The sequence below is a fragment of the Temnothorax curvispinosus genome, unplaced genomic scaffold, assembly GCF_003070985.1.
Source record: "Temnothorax curvispinosus isolate PA1 unplaced genomic scaffold, ASM307098v1 QBEX01010630.1, whole genome shotgun sequence".
Lineage (NCBI taxonomy): Eukaryota > Metazoa > Arthropoda > Insecta > Hymenoptera > Formicidae > Temnothorax > Temnothorax curvispinosus.
Window position 1 is genome coordinate 267,139 of NW_020220410.1, and position 23,272 is coordinate 290,410.

Genomic DNA, 23,272 nt, shown 5'->3' on the forward strand with positions numbered 1-23,272 from the left:
GAAGAAATGTGGAGTATTCGTTGCAGATATCGATATAGTTTTCAACCGTAACTCGTTGATTTATTTACGATCTCTATCTTGTGACGAGAATTTATTGGTTGAAAACCAAATAAATTTATCGCGACGTCCTTTTTGACGCACGTGTATTTTTCGAATCGTTGACAATGCCGACCATCCATTCCGCATTCCGGTCGCGAAGGCCAAGAAACGGGAGACCCGATTACGATTGCGCAAAGGGAACGCGACGTCGTCGCTCAGGAAGTCGATCTCGATTTAATCCAATCGAGCGACGCACTGGTTATCGATACGAAACGTCGCGGAGTCATCCCGCTCGCGTGTCCATTCGCCACATAACGATGAATCCGCGCAAATCGCCGGCATCCCGGATGCATCGTCACGCATTCCACCAAGTACGCAGTCACATTGTCCACGGTCAGTCAGTCGATATAATCGCTCGTAGTTCGCACGTTCGAGTTTTTCGTTGTACAGGCCAGGTTAAACAACTCTCCGCGCGTAAACCTCGTACCGTCCGATCACCGCGGCTTATAAAGGTGAAAGATGTTGCACGGTACGGTGGAAAATACGTCAGAAATACATTCTTTTGAGTTATACTCGCGGTATAAAAAGAATCGATGTACATATATTCACCCATATAATTTTTTTGACAGAAAATGCGAAGTAGGCGAACCGATTATTGATCCAAAACAAAATAGAGTTGCATTAGAGATAAATTGGAGCGGAGAAATAAGCTTCCGGATTATAGAAATCGTACGAAAATAGTCTTTCCAAAGTACGCGGCTTTTCGTTCGCTCGCCGATTATTTTTGCACACGAGAAAATACGTCAGAAGCACTCTCTCTTCTGAAATCTTTTATCAGTCTCGGCATAAATTTATTCCCCCTGGTGAAGTTACTATATCTCACTCTATGAATAATAAGATCCTCATTTTAGCTCGTGAATTTCTCAATTGCGTAGCCTGGACATTCTATGACAAGTTAAAAGACAGACCAACTTCATAAACGTGCCTCGCTACGTTATAATATCTACTTTGTGACGTAAGGAGCATAGATAAAAGAAGCCATCTGTGGTTCAACGAAAACTCGTATGCGACGCACAGGTGTTTAAGGATAGCATCGTAATCTTGAATCCTCATATATTCCCGCTTCCACGCGAATGAGTTTACGAGCCGCATCGACAAACAGAGAAACCTCAGCTATATCAATCTGCAAATATGGCGCGATCGTGACTGGAGAACGGAATTTCAAATCGCGCGCGATGTCTTTATCACCATATACATATACGGGGAGTAGCGCGCTATCAGCCCCATACATTCCGCAGATTGAATACCGCCTATTATATGCGCGAAGCGCGAGAGGAGTTTCCTGCTGCGCCCATATGGCATCGCGCCGGGTCGGTTTGCATTCCCCGCGTCAGTCTGAGCGTGAACGCAGGTTTAAAGCGTGAACAATCGCCGCACGACAGATATTCCGCCGTTTCGGTCGTCGGGCAAATGCCAAACGTGCGTGTAGCAGCGCGGCCTGGCGCGGATACGCGCGATTCGTTCCCTCGCGCGCGTTCATTGTCCGCCTCTGGTCCTCTCGACGAGCGAGGCCGCGATGATTCGCCAACGCATCGGATTCCCGACGCATTCCGCATCGATCGAATTCCAGGTGATCGCTACTGATTTTCCCAGCGACGGACAATCGACTTTCATTCCACTCTTTCTATCACCTGGGAAACCTGTTCGCACGTTAAGACCGACTCTCGGCAACTCGCGAGCCGAGTTACGAATGCGGGAGGGGAAAAAAAATAGGAATCACGATTGCGTTCGATGCGTAGACGGTCGTCGCCATGAGCCGGTCCCCCCAGAGCGCAATCCGAGGCCTTACGTAACCGAACCCGCGCTGGCCTGGTTCCGGAGGTTGACTTAATTGCGCCCGATAAATTGTCCTTTCCTCTCCCTCATCTGTCTCGTCGGTCCGTTCTCAAACGCAAATGGTCTACCGCCCCCGTCATGCCGAGCGGTCACACGTTTCCGTTCTGTCTCTCGTCCTGTGTGTCTGCTGCCAATTCTATCCTATACCATTACCGTGTTCACTGCACGCATCCGGCCAGAGGACTCGCTAGCGTGAGATTCTCGATCGTCGAAGTTTGGGCTTACATCAGGATCTCTCGCATATAATTTTTTTTACTCTAGAATGAGGAAATATTTAATTTTGAAACTGCCAAGCTTCTAGATAAAATTTGCAACCATGAAATACGTAATCTTGAAGTTGTGAAACTTTTAAGTGAGTCTCGCATGAGTATCAATATTAACTAGAATTATACGGTTCATTTTCATATACGCGGATTACATACGGTCATACGGAATCTCTCAGACCTAGTCGAATATTTTTATTAATGTACATATTATCATGGATATTCAATTCGATCTGATTTATGTAATCAGTTATAAAATTTTAAGGAATCATACACATTTTTCACTTATGACTGGCAACGGCTGACTGATTGTTCGCCGAGGGCGAGCGATCTACGATAGAGTATTACTCAATCCAATATCCATACTAGTTTCTCACATATTTCTCCCATCTTTCCCATTCAAGCGAGACAGACGTTTCCTGAACAGTCCCGATACCGATCCCTCGCAATCCGAGAACGCTTGTGAGATTTCACCGTGTACACGCAAGACTCAATTAGCGTATAACGTCCCGTATGAGATCCTGCCTCGAGACTAATTCGCGTGCCGTAAACGTAAGGTTGCTTTAAACGCATACGTAATCACATGATAGAATTTTTACGAGCTTGCACATTTCTTTCTCGCAGCGTCCGGCTCGGGGTCCGTGATAGGCAGAGACCCGCTTCCACCCAGGGCCGTCAGCACATCTCATCTGCCTCAGAGAACGCTGACTCAACCGCCGACGGCGGTGTCCACTCTTCCGCTACCGAGAAACAGTACCGGCAGCAGCCATCGGCAGCAACCGCTTCCGCTCCATCACTCGACTCCGCAGCAGCAGCAGCAGCAACCGCCTATGAGGCAGCTGGAGAACGAGTCCACCGCCCAGATGCTGAGGGCCGCCAGCAACGGCGACATCGGCAAATGCCCCGGCATGTAAGTAGACGCAAAGCCGACCCTCCCAGGTATTTGTATAACGAAGTTTCGTCGCGCTGTAATTAAACCGCCGCCCCTATCGCACCCCGTAATAGGGAAACTTATTAGCGAACGCGTACTCGCACGGCCGCAACCCTGCCGTCTAATTCCGGTTCGTGAGAGTTGCCCGACTGTTTAGTTACTTTGAGGTGGTGACTAGTAGAAATGCCGCAAGCGGCCAAATGTCCGTGCCCTCGAGTATCGCGTCTAAAAAGATCACATTCGAGACTCGAGACAAGTATTAGAACGAATCATAACGTTAGAGACACAGCCAGAAGCACTCCAGCCTCGTTCGACCGCTTTTATGGCAAACCGTGTCAAAATCATTCGACCGGTATGTCGAAACAGCATGCAGGGAGAAGAGGATAAATTAATCGCCATGAAAGGCAGAGTAGCGCGCGTTTCCACCCAAACACAGAAGCGGTTAGCTATCGCCCGATTTAGTCCGTAAATAACTCGTTATGTACGTAACTCCTTACATGCGCGTAGGTTCGTTCATTTAAGTCGCTGTTTAATTACTCGCCCGTCTGCTCGCGCAAACAACAACAACGTTTGTTAGTTTGACGCGAAATGTACAACCGATCAATTTTCCTGCGTGTTCTTGACAACTCATAACGCGAGGATTACGCGGTGACGCAATTGCAGTAATTAATTTAGCTTCTCGATCACGGAAAAAAAAGGTTTTGCTGCAACAGCAAATCTATTTGTTAAATATGATTTTAATATGATGTTAAATTAATTTTGCAATAATAGCAAAACATTTTGTTGCAATAGCAAACAGTTTTGTTGAACTTTGCTATTGCAGCAAAAGGTTTTGCTATTATTGCAAAATCAATTAGCTCTCGCAGCAAAAAATGTTAGTTGTCCGTATATATAGTAGCAAATCCTTTAGCTAAATTTTTTTCCGTGTATGAAGTAGTACAATTATACATCCTCTGAAAAATCTTTTTACAACTAGCAATTAGCTGGAAAAACCTTTTTTTTTTTATCTAAGGAACGCAATAATTTTTTAAACTGATTTCAAGAGCGCGCAAATAGCGCGTAATGTAATTTCGTCGTTAAATTTTCATTACGCGGAGAGGCTAGCCAGCTAGACGTCACTAATTAGACCGAAGGGCGTCGCGATGTCATAATCGACGTGAGAGCCGCTCTCAAGCTCGCCGAGCTCTATTTATTGCCAGGCGTGAGCTAAACCGCGTCACCTTGATAATACAATTTTCTCGCACGTATATTCGCGTCGCGGTTTACCTTCACGGCGAATCTAATTTCTGCTGTATCGCGTAGCCACGTTTATTTGTCTCGGACGTTAAATATCGATTTTCCCACCCATGATTAATCGGGCAAAGCTCCTGTCGCTATAAACTGCCGGTGAGAAGATAATGCCGTGGTGTCGAATGAAAATTGCGAAATGTCGATTCGAAAATTGTCAATATTTATTTGACATATTTATTAGCCGTAGATTAACAGCGTTGTTCAAAATAATAATTGTCGACGTCCACGGAGCATCGCATTTTCTTTCGAATCGTTCAGCGACTTAATTTTCTCCCTCTCACACAGCTTCTTTCCGCGTTACATCACTTTACGGCGTCGTTTCAAGCGCGCGGCCTTCGACGAATCGGCCCACTGACCTGCTCGTCAAATTTCAGGGTTACCGGTAACGACATGAGGGACCTGAGGTTAGCATCGCCGGGCGGTCATTCCACTCAGCGATTGATCAGCCCGATCGGACACTTGCGGGTCGCTTCGTTAAACGACCACCGTGTCTCCAGTCCCAGCGACAGCGAGATACGCGTGCACAGTCCAAGTAAGTTTTCCTTTTGTGTCTATAATTTATCGATCTGCCCGATACTCTTTCCCCGCGCGGTTTCCACGGAAACTTTTCGATGAGCCGACCCCGTGGACCCCGGGCAGCGGCGAGGCGATTAATCGCCGACGAATACCCCGGAGAATCCGGCTTTATGAAAGAACTCGAACTTTTGCCTCGAACGCGAAGTTGGTTAAGGCGCAATTAATATATTGTTGGTCGTAATACGAATCGCTATCGCGACGCGGCCAAGTTTGCCGGTTAGGAAAAAGAGTTACGACGTCGACCGACCGGATTGTCGTAATAACGTCTCCGAGCGAGTTAGTGCGCCCGATATCGACTTTCCTCCTACTCGTGTACAAAGCACACAAGTAAACGCTAATTAATAACGCTGACGAAGACAATGTCAAAGGCATACAACGCCCACGTTTATAAAAGGTTTATAAAATGATCCTTCAACGTTCAGCGTATATTGCGCTATTCGGAATTAATAGCTCGTTAAGCGCGGCTAATTAATCGGATTTTTTCAAAGTTATTCGCGACAAATTTCCATAACGTAAGACTTCTCGTGTAACAGTTATCTTAATTCTGTAACAGAAATTTACGGCACGCAACGGAAGAACGATACAATCATTGCAAAGGTCTTTTCGCAATTTGCTTGAGAAAAAAAGATAGCATTCTATTCAGCAATACACACAAAATGAGCACAACACAACGAATAATTCTCTTTTGCCTCAGTATTGCGAAATATATAATATATTCACATTATATTCAATATATCACTGCAGCAAATCTCTGCCTCTGATATTCAAAGCTGGCCTAACTCAGCACGTCCGGAACATTTGGTTCGCGCGAAACTTACAAGTGATGAACCGCGCTCGGCGAATGAGCGATTAATACCCGTGAGATTAAGCGGCGATTTAACGTCTGCTCTGAATCGCGAGATTGCCGAACCGTCTGAAAAGCACATAAATTTAGGTCGAGAATTTCAGCGGGCGTCCGGGGGTTAATTATCCGAGGATCCGTGGCGGTGGTGTCCCGGTGTAAGGGCTTGTGTGCGCCGCCGCCCGTCTAATGCACAACGCCGGAATAATGGAAATCCCGCGTGCATAAATCCCGTACGCCCCGCCTAAATACGCAAAGGCACGCATGATCGATATCATCAGGCTTCGGGTAATTCAACTACCGAGGATTGAGGTTGCACAATATCACCGCGCGCGAGCATTACGCGGTGGTTTTAATGAGAAAGAAATCATAATTACACAGCGCGTCGTTATTCCTTCTTGAATCAAAAGAGATCGTAAATTTGTAATGACGAGCATTTCGAAGGTGAGTTAACGGCACGAGTTTACAGCCAATTCTCTTTCTTTCCCTTATAACCGCGATGTGTTTGGAGAATCGAATATGATTGTGATGCTAAGAAAATTGGATGAACGTTGTGGTTTCTTTGGTGGCACGAATGCGGAGGATATTTCTTGGCGAATGTCGTCTTCCAGAAAGAATGGCGGAAGCACACCGCAATCTAAATACCACGGTCCACCAAGAATTTTCTTCGTGCAATCGGATTGCATCTGTATAGGTACAATAGCTGCGCAATTTTCTGCGTTAGACGGAAGTGCTTCTCCATTTTACGACGCGTCTAACGGTCGCAGCTGCGAAACATTTCTGTAGGCATTTGAATATCCTATGCAGGTCGTCCCAGATCCATTATCGTTCAGCCGCAGATAGCGGAGTCTGAACAAATATGCTAATATCTCAATATCTCCCGATACATCTTTCAAGGATATTAAAAATAAAAGTGAGCGAAACCGAATTTATGTTTTAAACAAAAAATTAATTTATAATTTAATCCGAATCGTTAGCTCATCTCATTAAAGTCTTGCTAAGAAAACACTCTTCTAAAGTTCTTCAAAGAAATTCAGCGGGTATCCGTGTCTGAAAAACGATAATGCCTGCGACATCCCGTATACAACGGATGTAATATTATAAACGAAAGGAAGTAGCTCCGACAATTCCGGCGCTTTGAGGCGAAAATACAAACGACTGCCATTCACGTGATTAAGGAGAAAGTCAATCTGCTCGCTCGTTATTACAATTTTTTTCGCTACTCCACCGAGAGTCTGAGCCCGCGAGCGAAACAGCGGGAGGAGGAACAAAGAAAAAAAAATCTTCGGGAATATCAGTCGATTCCGATAGTTCCGGCCTCGTTACGACACGCTCAGAAATACGCGACTTCCTTTTCCAGCGGGCTTTCCGCTTCCTCTCGCGGCTTTCTCTCTCGCGTAACTTATCTCTCTTCCTTTCTGTTCGCAGGTGAGAGAAAAATGATCAGCCCGATCGGCAGGGAGGTCGACCGCGGCGGGGGCACGACGACGATGACGGGTCAGCGACAGCAGCAACAGCGATCGCGCGCGGACTGCAGCGAGCTGCTGCACAAAAGGGTGAGCGAAACGCGAGTCGCCTTTAACGTCTCGGCGCGAAAGAGCGTCCCGTCGATCCCGATTGGCATGGCAGAGCATGATGGATGGAGAGAGGAAATTCGCGCGTCCATTCGCGGCATCGATCGTGCAACGGTCGCGCGCGCGTGAATTAACCGCCGTCGCGTCGCGTCGTCGCGGTGGCCGGTCGCCGCAAACGGGAAATTTATGGCCGGAGGACGATTGCGAATGCGAGCTCGCGAGGCTTCGTAAAAGTGTCACCTGTAATCGCCACGTAGTCCCACCGATCGCTGACATATCCGACGGCGTTACGGTTCGGTTCCGCCGCGGTGAGGTCTTTACATTCTCGCAAATTGCTTGCGGTTTGTTTACGAGCGTGTACTAATCTTTCGACTCGTAAAAATAAATTACGTATACGCGTCGCACGGTAGCGTGTTCGCGACGCGAGTTTATCGTCCGTATAAAAAGGCGAGGAGCTTTGGAAATCCCCGATTTATAATACGGCGGATCGAGTTATCGCGCCGCGGATCGCATTACCAGACGCCGCAGACGCGAAATGGCGAGATTCTCCCGCGGATGTTGCACGATCGACGGTCTGTCGTTTTGCTGCTTTATCTATATAACTGTCTCTTTGTCTTTGTCCACGCAAACGTACACGTTGTCCGTTTTATTGACGCGATGTAGCCTGCATATCATCATCGCAGCATGTAAATTCCATTAGTTCAATTAATTAAAATGTTTCCTCGAGAGAGAGAGAGAGAGAGAGAGAGACCTAGCACCTTCGAACATTACACACACGGTCCGCATCGCGATGCGAACGGAATTGATACTATATACGATGTATATCGCGCGCAATAAACGCGAGGCGGACCATTTTTATCAACGTTTTCGACTTTACAAAGCGGAAACAATTCTGATGAAGTTATCGTCGATGGAGTCTCATAATTTATGGATCGGACAATCACATTGATCCGCGAATACGAAATAGGTCATCATCGCCGTTATTACGTAGTAGGTCATGATCCTGCGATCAAAAATGAATGGGACAAATGAAGAGTATCGAGAACCGAGCGGAAAACTTTTACAACCATGCGTGGTCACGTTGAAATAGCGAAGAATCTAATGGAGTTGTATACGAGAGCGTACCTCCTCTACCTTTGACTTTTTCAAGTCGCTTCTTCAGTATGCAAGCGTCGTAAAATTCTAAACGCGGCTCGGGGAGTTTACAAAGTTTTCGCTACAAATAATCCTGTTAGACGGCATTCTTCGGGCACAATTTCGCGGCCTCTCCCGGTAACAGAGCGAATACTCTGATTCGACGGATCTTTCGCCCGGGCGCCGCGGCGAACGGCGTATTCGGATGAGGGGCCCGTCGTTTTCTTAACGCGAGCTTATCTCGAGCGCGCGGTACGCGAGAAGGCACAAGAAAGTAACGACCCGAGTGTCGTCGTCCTGGCGCCATTACAATGGAGCGGTGAAGGGCGGCAAGAGGGCCAGGACGAAAGGGGGAGAGTGGAACCGGAGGGAAAGAATGGGAAAGGAGAGGCGAAAGGAGCGAGGGAGAAGCGAGACAACCGAGAGGCATGGGGTCCAGGGTCGATCCTGCATACGGTCAGCGCCGGTCAGCAAGGGCACCGTGCCAAGGAACTGCAGACGGGTCTTAAGCTCCGTGCACAATGGATCTCGCCGCCTGCGCATGACGGCACGGCATTCATCCTTCCACACAAATTCGTCGAGCTCCTTACGACGAATCTTATCGTATATATATAAAGGAATAACTCTGACATGATATGTCAGAGGCAATGTAGAATTCGTGAAATGCCGTCAGAATTTGTGTAGTGTGGAGACGTCGCGTGCAATACAGACGCATCGGAAGCTGAGCGAAATAGGTCGTCAAAATCTTAAATTTCCGTCTTTGCACGAATATCTAATTTCTCATCTTCCCACCTTCAGCAGCAGCTTGGGTATAATGAAAAAATAGCATTCTTTCGGAAATTCAATTTGCGTCTCGGATTTTAATTTACCGTCGACCGCTGGCGATCGTATTACAGAAACAAAAGTCGCGAAATATTATTTTTTCCCCTTCACCGATCGAATCATCACGATAACGTTAAACCGCGAATCATCTTCCCGCGTAAGCCGACACCTCTTAGGAACACGTTTGACCGCGAGTATTCTCCGCAAGAAGAACACGCGAGATGTCCGTTACCGCGCGTGGATCTGGTTCATGTAATCCGCGTTCTGATGGCTAATACTACAAAAGAAGTCGAAACATCCGCGAAATGAGCGAGTCGCGACGAGCCAGAAGCGAGAGGAAGACGAAGCAGCGCCGAACTTTTGTCGGCGAGCATACCCGCGTGCAGTCGAGGGACGACCGGGGCCCTTCGGGGGCAAAAGGTACAAAACGCCGGGCACCGGGCGAGCCAGGCAAGGCGGCGATGCACACTATGCAGCAGGCCGGTCGGTCGGTCGGCGAACAAGCTAGCCGATCCGACCGGGCATGACGCCAGTCCGCCCGCCGAAGCGTCGCTCGACGCGCGCCATATCGCGTCCTGTTCGTCGCCCCAACGCGAGGAAACTTCGCGGTGGAAACTTCTTGATTTTCTGCGAGCTGAAGCATCCCTTCGCCTGGCCAATCCGCGAAAAAGACGCAGGAGCTTCCACGGGCTTAAACAGGTAACGTGTTAAACGGAGAACCCGAGATGCCAACAGGTTCCTATCTCTGGAGTGCGATCAAGTAACCGTTCGATACATTCGTTTGGAGTTGAAGATTCGAAATTAGGAAGAATCAAAAGTGACCTTCACAGAGACTTTTTATTAAACATTCTAAAGATATATTTAGCAGATGACTCCGAGAACACGGATCTCTCTGTACGAACTTGAAGACACTACGCTTTGTTTGTTCGTATATACGCACTTTCGAGGGAGTGAAATGGATGCTTTCATGTCGACACTATGAAAGAAGAAATACCTATTAACACCGCGATTGATAATTACACGTGAAAGAGAGAAAATAAAAAATCGACCGGTGTTAAGTCGCGAAAGAATGCGGCAAATTGAAAACTCCCTGGCTCTCCGCAAAAACTCGGTGCTGGCTTGTTTAACGAGGAATTGTCCTTGGCGATGCGATGAGCAAGCGCGAGCGTGCCTTTCCTTTTCGCAATGCGCTTCGTCGTATATACCTACTTCGCGCAGTCATGTTAACGTACTTCGACGTATAGCGAAGAATTCAAGATTCGCCGAGCGACCATTCCTCGCGAGGAAATGCCCGCTCGATCTCGCTTCGGCGCGCGTATACCCCGCGAATACAGATTGCGCGACCTCGCGCAGAGATACTCCCGCGCGATCGGCGAAGATTCCGGCGGAATGCGAGAAGCGTACGGGAGCTATCTTTTGGGACCTGCCTGTTAAAATAAAGAAGGGGCGTTTGCACGGAAGAAAGCCACGATCCAATGGTGATTGCCTCGAATTTCATTCGTACACCGTTCGCCGGACGGAATCCCGGCCGTTTCTTCGCCGCAACGCTACGTGCATCGAACCACGGCGTGACCTGTATCTGTTTGCGTTCGTCCGTGTCGATATGTCTATGAGAATTTGTACGCCGCCTCTGGCTTGTCTCCCGGCAAAGAGTGCCTTGGTATTAGAAAATTGGAAAGTAATAGAAAACTACGGAGGCAAGCCCTCCGTTTCCTTCGCTTTTCTACGACCTTTAGAAATTCTTGCGATGGCGCACACGTAGAAATACGACCATCCGGCCAATTTGCTCGAAGCTTACTACGAAAAATTACCGTACGAGAACGTTACGGATAAACACCGGCCAGAGTCTGAGCTATACAGTTATTTTTAAAAATCGACAGTTGTAAAAGAGAAAGAGGGGTCAGAAATAAATATTCAATCGCGGATTCTTACGCGACGACAGTTTCGTCCCAAACAATGCAAATTGAAGCTAAAAGAATATTTCTACGCGATCTGAAATAATGGATTCTCTTTCGCGAAACAATATCGTTACACTAACACGTTGTTTGACGTAAATGCGGGTAAATACTCAGCTGAATGAGCAACGCAGTTGCTCGTAAATTGATAGCGTGTCACTTATTATTATTTATTTACAATTTGCAGCGCAAATATTAAACAAATTACTCCTCGATAACTGTTGTTATTTCATCAATTGTTTGTAGTTTGTATCGCGTTTTCATTTTACGTCGCGTTGCCTTCCGTCGTATTACACGAGGTCGGGTGTATCCCGTCTCTCGCATCGCCTGCCGAGCTACCACAAATCCAACCGTAAAAGCCACTAAAACGTAGCGGTTTTGGAACACGGCGGCGACGAATGCAAAATGGCAGACGGAGGGGGAGAGATCGGCTAAGCGGTAATCCCCGTTCTGCGCCCGCCTAGGCTCTCGCCGAGAAATTCCAGCAGTTAAAAAGTTCGCGTACAATCTCGCAGGCACAACTGACGTAAAACCGCCGGCTGAAATTTCGATTCGGGCTAAACGGGCCACCTAATTCGGGCCAATGCGGCTCGCCGCATTCTCTATATTTCTCGCAATTCACGTGGAATCTGTTTTCGCGGCTAGTTTCCACTATCAGTTATGGCCCGCGAAACTAGATATTCGTACACACATTTTCATTACATTGTCGTGACAGCACATTTTGGTCTACATACAGGCAAGAAAAGACATATGTAAAAGGAAGAAAATATGTCAATGGTCTAAAGCCAAAAGTTATCGCATATTCTGAAAGATCTCATTGAATCGAATGATTCGAGATAATAGCTATAACATTCTATCGCTGCAGGCAGGTGTTAATTAACGCGGCTGCGAAATGTTGATAATTTAATTCGTGCTGTCGATGATAATGTTTTCTTCTCTCCCATGCCAATCACTGCAAATCCATGCACGTACGCATACTCGGTGCGCTCCGTGTATAATTGCGAGATTAATCCGTCGCTTTTATATAGCTTTCTCTAATAAGAACCTCGTCCTCTCATTTCTCCATCTCGGGCGAAAAACCGTCTCACGCGATATCCCTCGAGTAATCCTCACGGCCCCGTAACTTAACAATCCCGTGTGTCACAGCTCGATTACCCCGCGTTGTTTGCGTGTGTGTGGCTAACAGACGATTGCATGCCTCGACAGAGTAACGTCAGCTCCCTGAGAGCGGATGCCGGCGGCAGGCTGGTGGCGCAGGCTGGCGCGTCCGGGCTGGTGCGCGTTTCCGCCGGCGAGCTCCTCGGCAGGACCCACGAGGAACTGGTGCTGCTGCTGATCCAGCTGCGACGGCAGAACGCGACGGTCCTCAAGGCGATGGAGACGTGCCACATGGAGATCGAGGCGCAGGTCCGAAGAGTGCTTGCACACGCGATCTCACGAAATTTTCACAGTAATTAGATGATCCACGGACGATGACGGTGACGGTGACGGTTGGCAGTGGGCCGTGTGGGGCCCGTTAGGGGCCGCAAAACCGGAGCCGTCTCGAGGACGGGGATATGTCGTAGGCGCCCCTCGAGGAGCGCCGCTTTTAACGATCGCTTTGATGTTAGAGAGAAAGAGAGGAAGAGAGAGAGATAATTCGCTTTGACAGACGACCGTGCAGTTTGACGAGATCTTTCAGGATGTGTTAGGATAGATCGATGTTGTTGTAGAATGTAGATGCACGCAGATTGTGAATCTCCACGTGACGATGATACAGTATGAGCGATCGACGTCTCGTTTCTCTCATCGTTGACGACGTGACGTAACGCTCGCGTGCAAATAACGGATTGATTCAATTGCGCTTTACGGACTTCGCGATCCGCAAAGTGTAGTTGACCGCTAGACAAGCGCGACACGCTTGGTTCTTTCACGTCCTATATTTAACGCCGAGTCGGAGTCTCATCTAAAAGAACACGATCAGATCGAAAACGTTATCAGATAGCTTACGTACAGCGTCAAATGTGGGACGTAGATGAATATACACCTGCGATCTCGCGACGTGCGAGATTCGAGGAGAAAGTCGAGTCGAACTTAGGGTCGCCTTTCTACGCAAATATGTGTCCGTTGCATTATTGTCCGTCTTGTGTGTCACGGAGTATCGCTTAACGAGTGCCGCTTAAACGCGCGAAAACGCGAATGTTGTTTGTTTTCGTTAAATCGGCACACGGAGAGCAGGGAGAAAGGGACTCCTTGATCGCAGCGCGATAAACGTTTCGTATATTTTGTTTGCACCCGCAGGCTAGACTGGCGGATCTCGACACGCCGAGACGGCTAGAGAATCTTCAAAAACTCGAGGAACTCAAGAGGCACCTGATGGATCTCGAGAAGCAGGTGAGACACGTTTATTACGCGAAGTGCGCGCCTCGCGGAGGTATCTGCCTCAAATTATTCACATAGATATGAAATGATGGGTTTGGTAATTAGTATATAGCTTAAAAGAGAGAAAAAGAGAGCGATGATGACATAATCTACCCTTTGAAAATTCGAGAAAAATTAATGCTCAAAATGAAAGTTAAAAAAAAATGAATCAAGATTATAATTTTCTTGGACTTTTAAAAATGTAGCCGAGAGCTTTGATTCTTCGATTCTCGGTGATGTTTAGCAATATAGAGTTAAAGTATTAATATAATTAATTCTATCTTTTTTAAGTGTGAATACACATTTGTATAAATAGTGCTCCAAGTTTAATCGCATCTGTTTTTCCTCCCAAAAGTACGAGAAGAGCAAGCCTCTTGTGAACCTCGTGGACAATATGGTGAAGCTGGGTTCTTTGTATAATCGTAACACTGCCAACGGGACCAGCAATGTTTCCGGTTCTCGCCACGACCTGATGCACGAGAACGCGAGGGATCATCGCGACCGTCTGGAATTTAATCAAAGGGTGCAGGAGCAACGACTGTTGGCCGAGGAGCGCAGGGATTGGGACAGACTAAGTCCCGATCACGGACAGTTGCAGGTGATTTTAATTATCGTGCCCCACGAAAGAGTCTAGCGTTAAATTTCTGCGGTTACACAATTTTCAAGTAATTCCTACTTTTACAGCGTCAGAAACGTTTCGTCTCGAAAAAATGCATTAATTACAAAAATGTGCGATTTTATAAACGAATGTCTCGATGATTAAAAAGTGTTCTTCGCTTTCTCAATCTCGTCAGATATCACCCGTAAAGTATGTTTTATTCGTTCTAATTTCTGTCTCTTACGTTTCCTATTATTACATTCTTTTCGCGATGTAATACTCCGTGCGTGAAGCGCATCAGACACCGAAGTCTTCTTGACCAATGAAAGTAATTTCTGCGGTCTCCCGCGTGCTATAAGCTAAGCGGTAGCCGCGGTAGACAGGTTGTAAAAAGGTCCGATCGGAAAAAGGATACGTGCAAAAATTAAGAATTACCCTCGCAGGCACAACCACGAGAGAGACCGAACTCGGACGACACTTACGACCTGTCGTAAATTCTTTCGCGGAGAGCTCACTTTACGGAAGGATATACTTTCCAGACGAGTCAAGTCTCTACGGACAGTATCCATTTAGTATCTTACGTCTCGTTTCTTTCTTGTTATCCTCGAGAATTTTGACAATTACATACGTCGTCGTTCACCGGTCGAAATTAAGAAGCGTATTCCGTTAGAATAACAAAATTAATCTACTTTTGTGCAGTCCAATGCATTTTCATTTCCATGTGACAAACGAGAAATAAAAACGAGAAAATGAAAAAAATATCCCTTTTCTCTCATTTTTCAGTAATATTTGATTTAATGTAATTAATCTCGTTGGCTTCAAAGAGGCTTAAAATAATTGTTATATAGGAAAATATAATAACTGTTGCAGTAATTAAAAATTATGTGTCACTAATGGATATTTTCGAATGTAATATTGTCGAAATAATAATATTATCGAATATAATTGTCAAAAGAAAAATGTCCCTTTGGTCAACATGGACATGAATATTTTTAACAAATTCAATTGTGGACAGAAATTGTGGAAATAGAGGGAGTTGCCGAGAAAATGGGGGTTCTGGAACATTGTTTTAGAGTTAATGACGGCGGATCTCTGAATCTCGCCCTTTTCCCGAGATCTGCTCCAGTCGAAACGCTAGCTTATCCTTTGAATATCGAAATTTCAAGGTTTCGTATAGTTCACTCGATATCCTTTCTATGTTGCAGGCCAAAGTACAGCAGCTCTACAAACTCGATCGACTGCTCCAGGAGGAATCTGGCACGCTGCATAGTCTCCAACAGGACAAGGTTGGTATCAGCATAGTAATGGTTAATAACTCAGGAGAGAACTTTTAAACTACTAAAAAAATTTCGAATACATTTCAAGAAATGCAATTGATGTAACGGCCTCCCGACAGTTTGACGAATGTACGGAAGTTTTCTTTTAGGAGAGAAATGCATTCTGCAATACTCTATCGAATTTGACTTCGAGCCTGAAAAGTTCCGTTATCCCGCGAAGACATTTCGATACGATATTTATCGACAGCTTAGAGGGGCGAGCCGATGCCGTTATTTGCTTGGAACTAAAACGACGTTATAACAATAAACCTCGAAATGACAAGCAGTTGTCTTTAATCCCAAGATACAGAAATCTACTGTATCACGTTACACGCCTGGTCGACTTAATGCTCGCAGGAAATACTCGAGAAGGCTTTGGGCGGGTTGCGGCACAAACTGCAAGGTAGCAGAAGCAATTTGGCCGAAGCGGAGCGATATCGGAAGCAGCAACTCCTATTGGAGCGCGAGCTGAGCCGAGTGAGGATACTGCTCGCTCATAACTCGAAGGTAGATAATTTCGAAAATGTTGATACGCGTCTCTCCGGCCCCCTCCCGCGTCCCGATCGACCCCGAGTCCGCGAATCCATTATTACGAACGATGCGAATTGATTGGCAGAAAAAACAAGTAATCTGTGCGTCAATCCGGATTTCAAAATGCGAGTAATTGCTGCTCGTTATTCTTCGTACGTTTTTTTTAACGTCGCGAAACGTATTGAATATGCAAGCGGGCTTCATTATTGCTGATGTTTCTGTTAATAACAGATTTTTTGACGCGATTTAACAGAGTTACTCGTTTATTGACGAACATTTGATTGAAATGCACGTCCGTTTCATCGCGTTTTAGCGTGCTTTTATTAAGTTTGTCTTCTGTTATTCTCTTTATCCTTTGCAACCGGAATTTGCGATATTACGAGAATAATAATGACACGAGAAGATAATAGCACGATAGAGAGAAAGAGAAAATTTAAATGACGAGAGCAGATCGCATTACGTATCGCAATTAAAGTCTCGATTCACTGTTTCCAGGTAAAACCGGTATTCTTCCAGGTAAATTGCATTATTCACAACATTATACCTTTCAGTTCCGTCGTTCGCCGTTTAGTTTGCCATTCTCGTTGCACGACGGTCAACTGTCGTTCAAAGTCGCGCGTTCTTGTGCCTGATAGCCCGGCGCGATTCTCTCGCGTGCTTTCAGAAACTTGAGGAAACAGTGGCCGAGAACGCGAGGTTGGAGCAAGATTTGGTGGTACTGAGGCAAAAGGTGCAAGCGTCCAGAAGATACGCCGGTAACATCGCGAGGGACACCTCGAGCACGACCGCACCGCTGGAAGCGGAATTACGACGAGTGCAACAACTCGTCGGCGACCTACAGAGACAGAGGAAGGAACTGAGCATTCAAGTTCGCCAACTGACGGAGAAATCTCATAGTTTAGTGCAGCAAATTCGCCCGCAGCCACCGCACGGTGAGTCTAACAATATAAGGTGTCGAAACACGACCGCCATTGAAAATTTCAAAACTCGACAGACAAGACTGACTCAAGGACTACAAACTTATTCAAAGGCTGCAAAATTCATGGTGTAATAAAGTCTCATTACCAATCAAGTTTTATTATTACTTTATCTAAATAAATTTATGTCCAAAAAAATTGTTTTAATCAATAATAAATGCACAGTGCTTATCCTTACATTTACACAAATATATATTGCAAATAAAGGAGTATGTTATATTGACAGTTAATTATTTATCAACTACTAATTGCAATGTATATTTTTCATGAAAAGAAAGAGACGTGCTTGAAAGATGCAATTTTCCCCTCAGCTCCTCAGGTACATCATTCGAAGAAACGTACGCAAAACTCCTGGCTGGAGACCGACTTAGATTCCGGAATAACTCTGGACCACGGTTTGGACTCACCGTCGAGCACGTCTCTGTCTATCTCACCACCGAACAGGCAAAACGACAGCTCTCATCAGCGATACGGCTCTCCTACGCAGTACAAGGACCTATCCCCGTTGAATCGCCTACATAATCAGCAATCCGTCGTGCAGCCCTCACAAAATCACATATCGGCGCTCTCGCCGCAGCTGCGCGAGCAGATTCAACAGCACCAATTAAAGCAACAATTATTAAAGGATCAAATGCAGGGCAAAGGTAGCGCGATTCAAGTGGCGCCTCTGTACGTTAATACGGATTCGAGAGCAGCAGGTAATATTCTTGTTGGATTATATGAGAATTTATCCTATCATATTGATATTAACAGATTTATTCACGTTCATTTATATAAATAGCATTATTAATAGCGATTAGCGCGATTATAAGATAATTCTGATATCGATCTGTACTTTTAACGCAAGGCGATTATGTCGCCGACACGAGCAAGCATAACGGAAACGTGTTGAATGGCGCACCGAATCCTGCTCCGGAATATATCCCACCGCCGCCGCCACCCTTGAGCGAGGAAGCATTGTTACTCAACGATAATTATAGACAAAACGAGGATAACAAATTCGCCGGTAAGTCGCTCGTTCGCGGAAACAATTTTAAGCCCGACGTATACGTTGGAAATCTCATTCTCTCCGTGCCTTCGCAGGATTAATGCACAGTCGCGAGAAGCAGGAGATTAAGACGGTGCGCATAGTGAAACGCGAATCGGAAAGGCGACAGAGGGATCGCGGCGATAGAACTGGCAATCTCGGAATTCCCCTGACGAACGGCCTTCAAGCGCCGGGCGGCGCGAAGAGACTGTGCGACGATGATCTCGGAGGCTCCCAAAAATTCGAAGTAAGATCGCTCTGTCCTCAATTACACGCGGTCTTTCAAATCTCTTCTCAATTAAACAGAAATAAATAAAAAAAGACATTATGCTAAACGATCTTTCAACATTTAGAAAGCTCAGCTTGGCAGAGTGGTGGAGGAATCGCCGATCGTTCACGCGCAGAGCACGGTTCAGCTGTCCGAACTGGATGACGTTCAGTTCCAAAGAAGCATGTCTCTGCCACGTGGTTTCGGCGGGCAGAAGCAGCACTCCGGAGTACCCTACGGACCCGTGGTGCCTCCGCCGCGAAGCGACAGCATGCACGCCCTGAAGAGCATGATGGCGCGTCGGCATAAGATCAGGGTAAGTTCCAGCAATAACTTTCGATAAAGAACAACGCGGCAGTTCCAGAGCACCCAGAGATACAGCAAAACCTCACTTCTCCATGTTCGTTGGCATATACATGTATTTTTTTGCGAGTATTATCGATGATTTTTATTCTACACCCCGAGCAATGCCGAGCATCCAGCCGCTCGTCTCGCCCGCCCGTTTTTCTTTTTTTTGTTAATCCCACTCGATCCCGGCGTTTGACAATTTTTTTTTGACGCTCCATCGCAGTTCGAAAGTCACGACGGCAGCTCCGATAGCACTCTGTCACCGTACACGGATAGCCCTACGTCCAGCTCTCACGTGCCGATGAGCTCGCCCAACTACTCCACCGCCTCGTCGTACAGCCCGTGCCAGAGCCAGAATTATCCGTCGCAAGCGGCGACGGTCGCCGCGCAGCCTCACTATCACAACTACTCGCTCGGACCGTACAGGCAATACGAGAAAATCGGCACTCTCGCGGGTGCCATGAGCCCCGAATTAACGTCGCCGGCTAACGTCGGCATTCATGAGAGACCGGCCGCCGCCGCCGCCGCCGCCGCCGCGACGACGACGAACGCAAACCAGTCCGAATCGCCGCAATTGTCGCCGGTATTCAAGAGCGAGGCTGCCAAACAGATTATCAAAGAGATGACGGAGAAGAGGGTGGAGGGACCGAGACGAAGGCAAATACCTCGCGAAAAGAGGCGGCATTACACTGTGTCTAGTAGCAAACCGGTGCTCGATCTAGAGGACACTTTCTCGAAGATGGTATTTTTTGTTTAACATTTTAACTTCTGTTCTCTTTCTCTCACTCCCCTGTTTTCATCTATCTGTGTCTCACCTTGTCTACTTCCTGTCACACTCGCTTTCGACTCATCGCTTCGCTGTGCCGTTCTATTGCCCGTCGTGGCAGAAAAAAAAACTCTGATCTTACGCTCATACGTTACGGGTTCTTTGACAATTTCTAGGGTATGGGTAGAGCCAGGGACGATCTGGACATGGAAAGAGCGCTCAGACCCAGGATAAACGCCCCGGATGTGGTGCGATCGACGTTGAGTCACAAGGAGTTGAAATATAACGAGAGCACCATAGATCAGCTGTTAGGCACGCCTAATAAGATTGTCATTCCCGAGCGATATATTCCTGAACAGGTACTTGCAACTTGTATTCGTTAATCTCTTTAAATTTTACAAAAATCAATTTAGTCCGTACTTTTGACGTGACAACTAAAAATCGGAAGACTACATTGTTGAGAATTTATATTACGAGATAATATTTAATTATATTATTTATATAATTCTTCTGCGACATGAGTGTATGAATTAAATTAAATTAAATTAAGCTCTGTGTTATATCTATGTTTTTAATTTTTCAGACGCCGGAGCTAACAGCGGAAGAACAGGAGCAACGTTTAAAGAAGGCGGAAGCGATTAGGAAAATGCTTTCGGAAACAACCGTGACCGCGCCGGAAGGAGGTGGTACGCGACATATATTTCCCCTTCCTCTCAACTTAACAATTTTCTGTGTATACGATAATGGTTATAACAAGAATATTTTTTATAAATATGCATGTGATTTCAGACGATGATTCTAACGTAGAAAAATCAGACACCTTGAAGCGCAAGGTAGTGGAAGAAAAGCGACAGAGGGAACACATTCTTCAGCTTAATCAGATATTGGCGAAGCAAGTGATGGAGAAAAGTAAGATGGTAGCGGGTACGTGTCGATAATATATTTCAAACACGATGCATGATTTGTAATCGTTTATACGTAACAGCTATGGCAGCATGCTCGTTTTCGTTTAGCTTCTAGAAAGCAAAAAAAAACGAATTTTTTTCTACCACGTTCGATGCAACGATTAGTTCTCGATATCACTAGTACGATTTTTATTTCTCTTACCGCTTACAGAGGCGACGTTCTAACGTTTCAACGTTCATTCGATTTGAGCGGATTTATAGTTTATATTGCGCATATTTCGTTCGCGTAATCTTTTCACAAATGCGAACACGCATGCATTAGTTATACATGCTACTTTTTTACGATTTTATTAACGGCTTTTGTTTTCAAGACGGCGAATATTAGTTTCGTCTTTAGGGAATTTGGATTGTTGTTTGGATTGTTTTGTGCTTGTGTGTAGGTAACCAGGCACACTGATCGACATGCTTACTCCATCCCTCCCTATAGGACACGCACGTCACATTATCATTTTCAGGTTTGTTTTTTCATCTTTTTTTTCGTCTTTCTTTCTGCTATATTTTTCCCCTCCGATCAAGCTAAGCAGATGCAATCGCATTACTTCTGTCGACATACGTTTATTGAAATAGGATAACTATCGCAAACGACAAATAATAGGGATAGTCGAGACAAAAATGGTAAGAAATAAAAATATATTAAATAGTAAAAGAAGATAATGAGATCTCTCACTTTCAATAAACGTATTGATTTGCAATATTATTAATTAATATTGTATTTATTATTATATATTATATTTTTATTATATTAATATTTACATTAATATAATTAATTAATTTCTAATCTACGATTGCTTTATCGCAGTGAAAGCTCTAGCGACGCTTCCTCTGAAAACTGAGTCGAGCTTAGACGACGAGGACCTCTCGCCCGTGGCTCCTTTACCACTTTATCAGCAGCGAGAGAACTTCTACTCCTAAGCGTCATCCCAGAGGCACAAACAGAAGCACAAAAACTACTGCCAATACGAAGAACGAGAAAGGACAACAAGGAAGAGAAGAACGGGAGAAACTTTTTTCCCCCCGACGACTAGTTAAGAAACGCGCGGAAATTCGCGCGAAGTACTGAGAAAGAGTGCTTTTTATTCTCGCGCACCGATTGCATTGTACATAATCATCGACTAAATAACATGATAATAAGTAGCTGTTCATTATTTGTTAACTTGATAGGAGCTCGTAACGTACGCAAGGTACACACGAAGAAGCGTGTGAGGGAAGCGCAAGCGGCGCGAGGCTGCGCGATAGAAAGGAATTCGTGAACGAACGTTCGTCAGGACCGCGAGCTCATCTTTTTCCAATTAAATCGCACGTTATCGCGAGACTTATCGTCATTTTTTACTAACCCTGGCGTCCAGCGAGCGTTGAAAATCCCGGCGGACCGGCCGAACCTCGTCCGCGCGACGAACGCGCGCTACCGGGCGATAATAATCCGGGGCTTTGGAAGAACCTTTTACCGCGTCTCTTCGACGAGTTCTTTTTTCGAAAGTTTTCAAATCGTACGCGTATTTGTATACAAGCACAGGAGACTGCGAAACCTCCCGACTGAGAAACTGATTTGGATATATACCGTTACGTACCTTTATCCCGTTTTACGTATACAATCATTTTCGAGCGAGGCGAACTTTTATATACGTCGACCCACAGGCGAGCGACGCGAAACTTGCCGCGACCCCTTACCGAAATCCGAGCGAGGTGGTACCATATTTAGATTTTATTCGGCACGGCAGGCTCGTCATTTTAACGAGGACAAAACGCGACATACGGTTGTGCAACGCGTCGAGATCGGAGGAGAAAAGTGTTTTACGGTTGTTTTACGAAAAATACTTGCGCTAAAATGATCGAGCCTGCACGATTTCGTTCGTCGAACTTGGCGAGAGCGAGTTCGCGAGGATTATACCGTGTAAAACTATAGATTGTAAGGTGCGCACGATACATACGCTTCTGAAGCGCCCGTTGATATTAGCGTTATATACCTACACGATTTTTCACGGGCCATTGTAGTATGGCGTTTTAATGTTTAGAGCAGTTGTCTCACACACACACACGGTCATGAGGGAAGAGTGCCAAATTCCTATCACGAGCGATTGAACGATCGTCAATTAAAAGAATCGCCGTAGCGATCGCTGGAACGTTATTATAAAAGCGCGAGGAAACGATCGTATAGCGATGAATATCTTACGTTAAATTTCGTTCGGCTTGAATTTTGTCGATACTTCAAGTCGAGCTCAATATCGAGATATTAATTTCGTTATTCGGTATTGTTGCTGTATCCCTCCGGCGTCGAGGTGCAATTTTGGACACAGTCTTATAAATACATACATATATAAAATTCATATTCAGTATACATTAAAATGTTATATATATCGAAAAATTACATATAATTTTTATGTATATATATTTTATTGGTCTAAAATGAATCATGATTGGTCGGCAGAGTCTATTTGAAATTCATATTCAGTATACATATGATATATAATATTATTTACACAAGAAACATATATTATATATATACTGTGTAAATAATATTGTAATATATATGTAAATAACATTATAATATATTTATCAGTATATATATTTATATTATGATATTAGATGCATATTGAAAAATTATATATAATTTCAATGTATATATATTTTACTGCTCCAAAAAGAACCGTGTCGGCCGGCAGAATCTATTTGAGAGCCAACGTAGAATTTGGAATAATCTTGGAAATTATAGACTCACCCTCGGGCTCGGCGACCGCGAGATTCCACCCGGATGCTG

At 45.5% G+C, this 23,272-nt stretch overlaps 1 protein-coding gene across 10 annotated transcripts in view; it reads left to right on the forward strand.

Annotated features, from left to right (window-relative positions):
- LOC112460563 overlaps positions 1-23,017 on the forward strand; it is a 91,229-nt gene extending 68,212 nt beyond the window's left edge. For 4 of the 10 annotated variants that reach the window (XM_025025305.1, XM_025025306.1, XM_025025310.1 and 1 more), the window contains 19 exons: positions 2,823-3,108; positions 4,794-4,951; positions 7,265-7,392; positions 12,528-12,728; positions 13,602-13,694; positions 14,077-14,319; positions 15,525-15,605; positions 15,993-16,142; positions 16,662-16,682; positions 16,831-17,098; positions 17,455-17,841; positions 17,991-18,149; positions 18,227-18,417; positions 18,524-18,754; positions 19,010-19,528; positions 19,729-19,911; positions 20,136-20,238; positions 20,342-20,476; positions 21,317-23,017. In XM_025025305.1, coding sequence (XP_024881073.1) covers positions 2,823-3,108; positions 4,794-4,951; positions 7,265-7,392; positions 12,528-12,728; positions 13,602-13,694; positions 14,077-14,319; positions 15,525-15,605; positions 15,993-16,142; positions 16,662-16,682; positions 16,831-17,098; positions 17,455-17,841; positions 17,991-18,149; positions 18,227-18,417; positions 18,524-18,754; positions 19,010-19,528; positions 19,729-19,911; positions 20,136-20,238; positions 20,342-20,476; positions 21,317-21,429 — 3,650 coding nt within the window. In that variant the 3' untranslated portion in view covers positions 21,430-23,017. Of the gene's footprint in view, positions 1-2,822; positions 3,109-4,793; positions 4,952-7,264; positions 7,393-12,527; positions 12,729-13,601; positions 13,695-14,076; positions 14,320-15,524; positions 15,606-15,992; positions 16,143-16,661; positions 16,683-16,830; positions 17,099-17,454; positions 17,842-17,990; positions 18,150-18,226; positions 18,418-18,523; positions 18,755-19,009; positions 19,529-19,728; positions 19,912-20,135; positions 20,239-20,341; positions 20,477-20,897; positions 21,222-21,316 lie in introns of those variants that run through there. The other 6 variants (XR_003041453.1, XM_025025307.1, XM_025025309.1 and 3 more) reach the window with 6 other exon arrangements.
- The last annotated feature ends 255 nt before the right edge of the window (positions 23,018-23,272 follow it).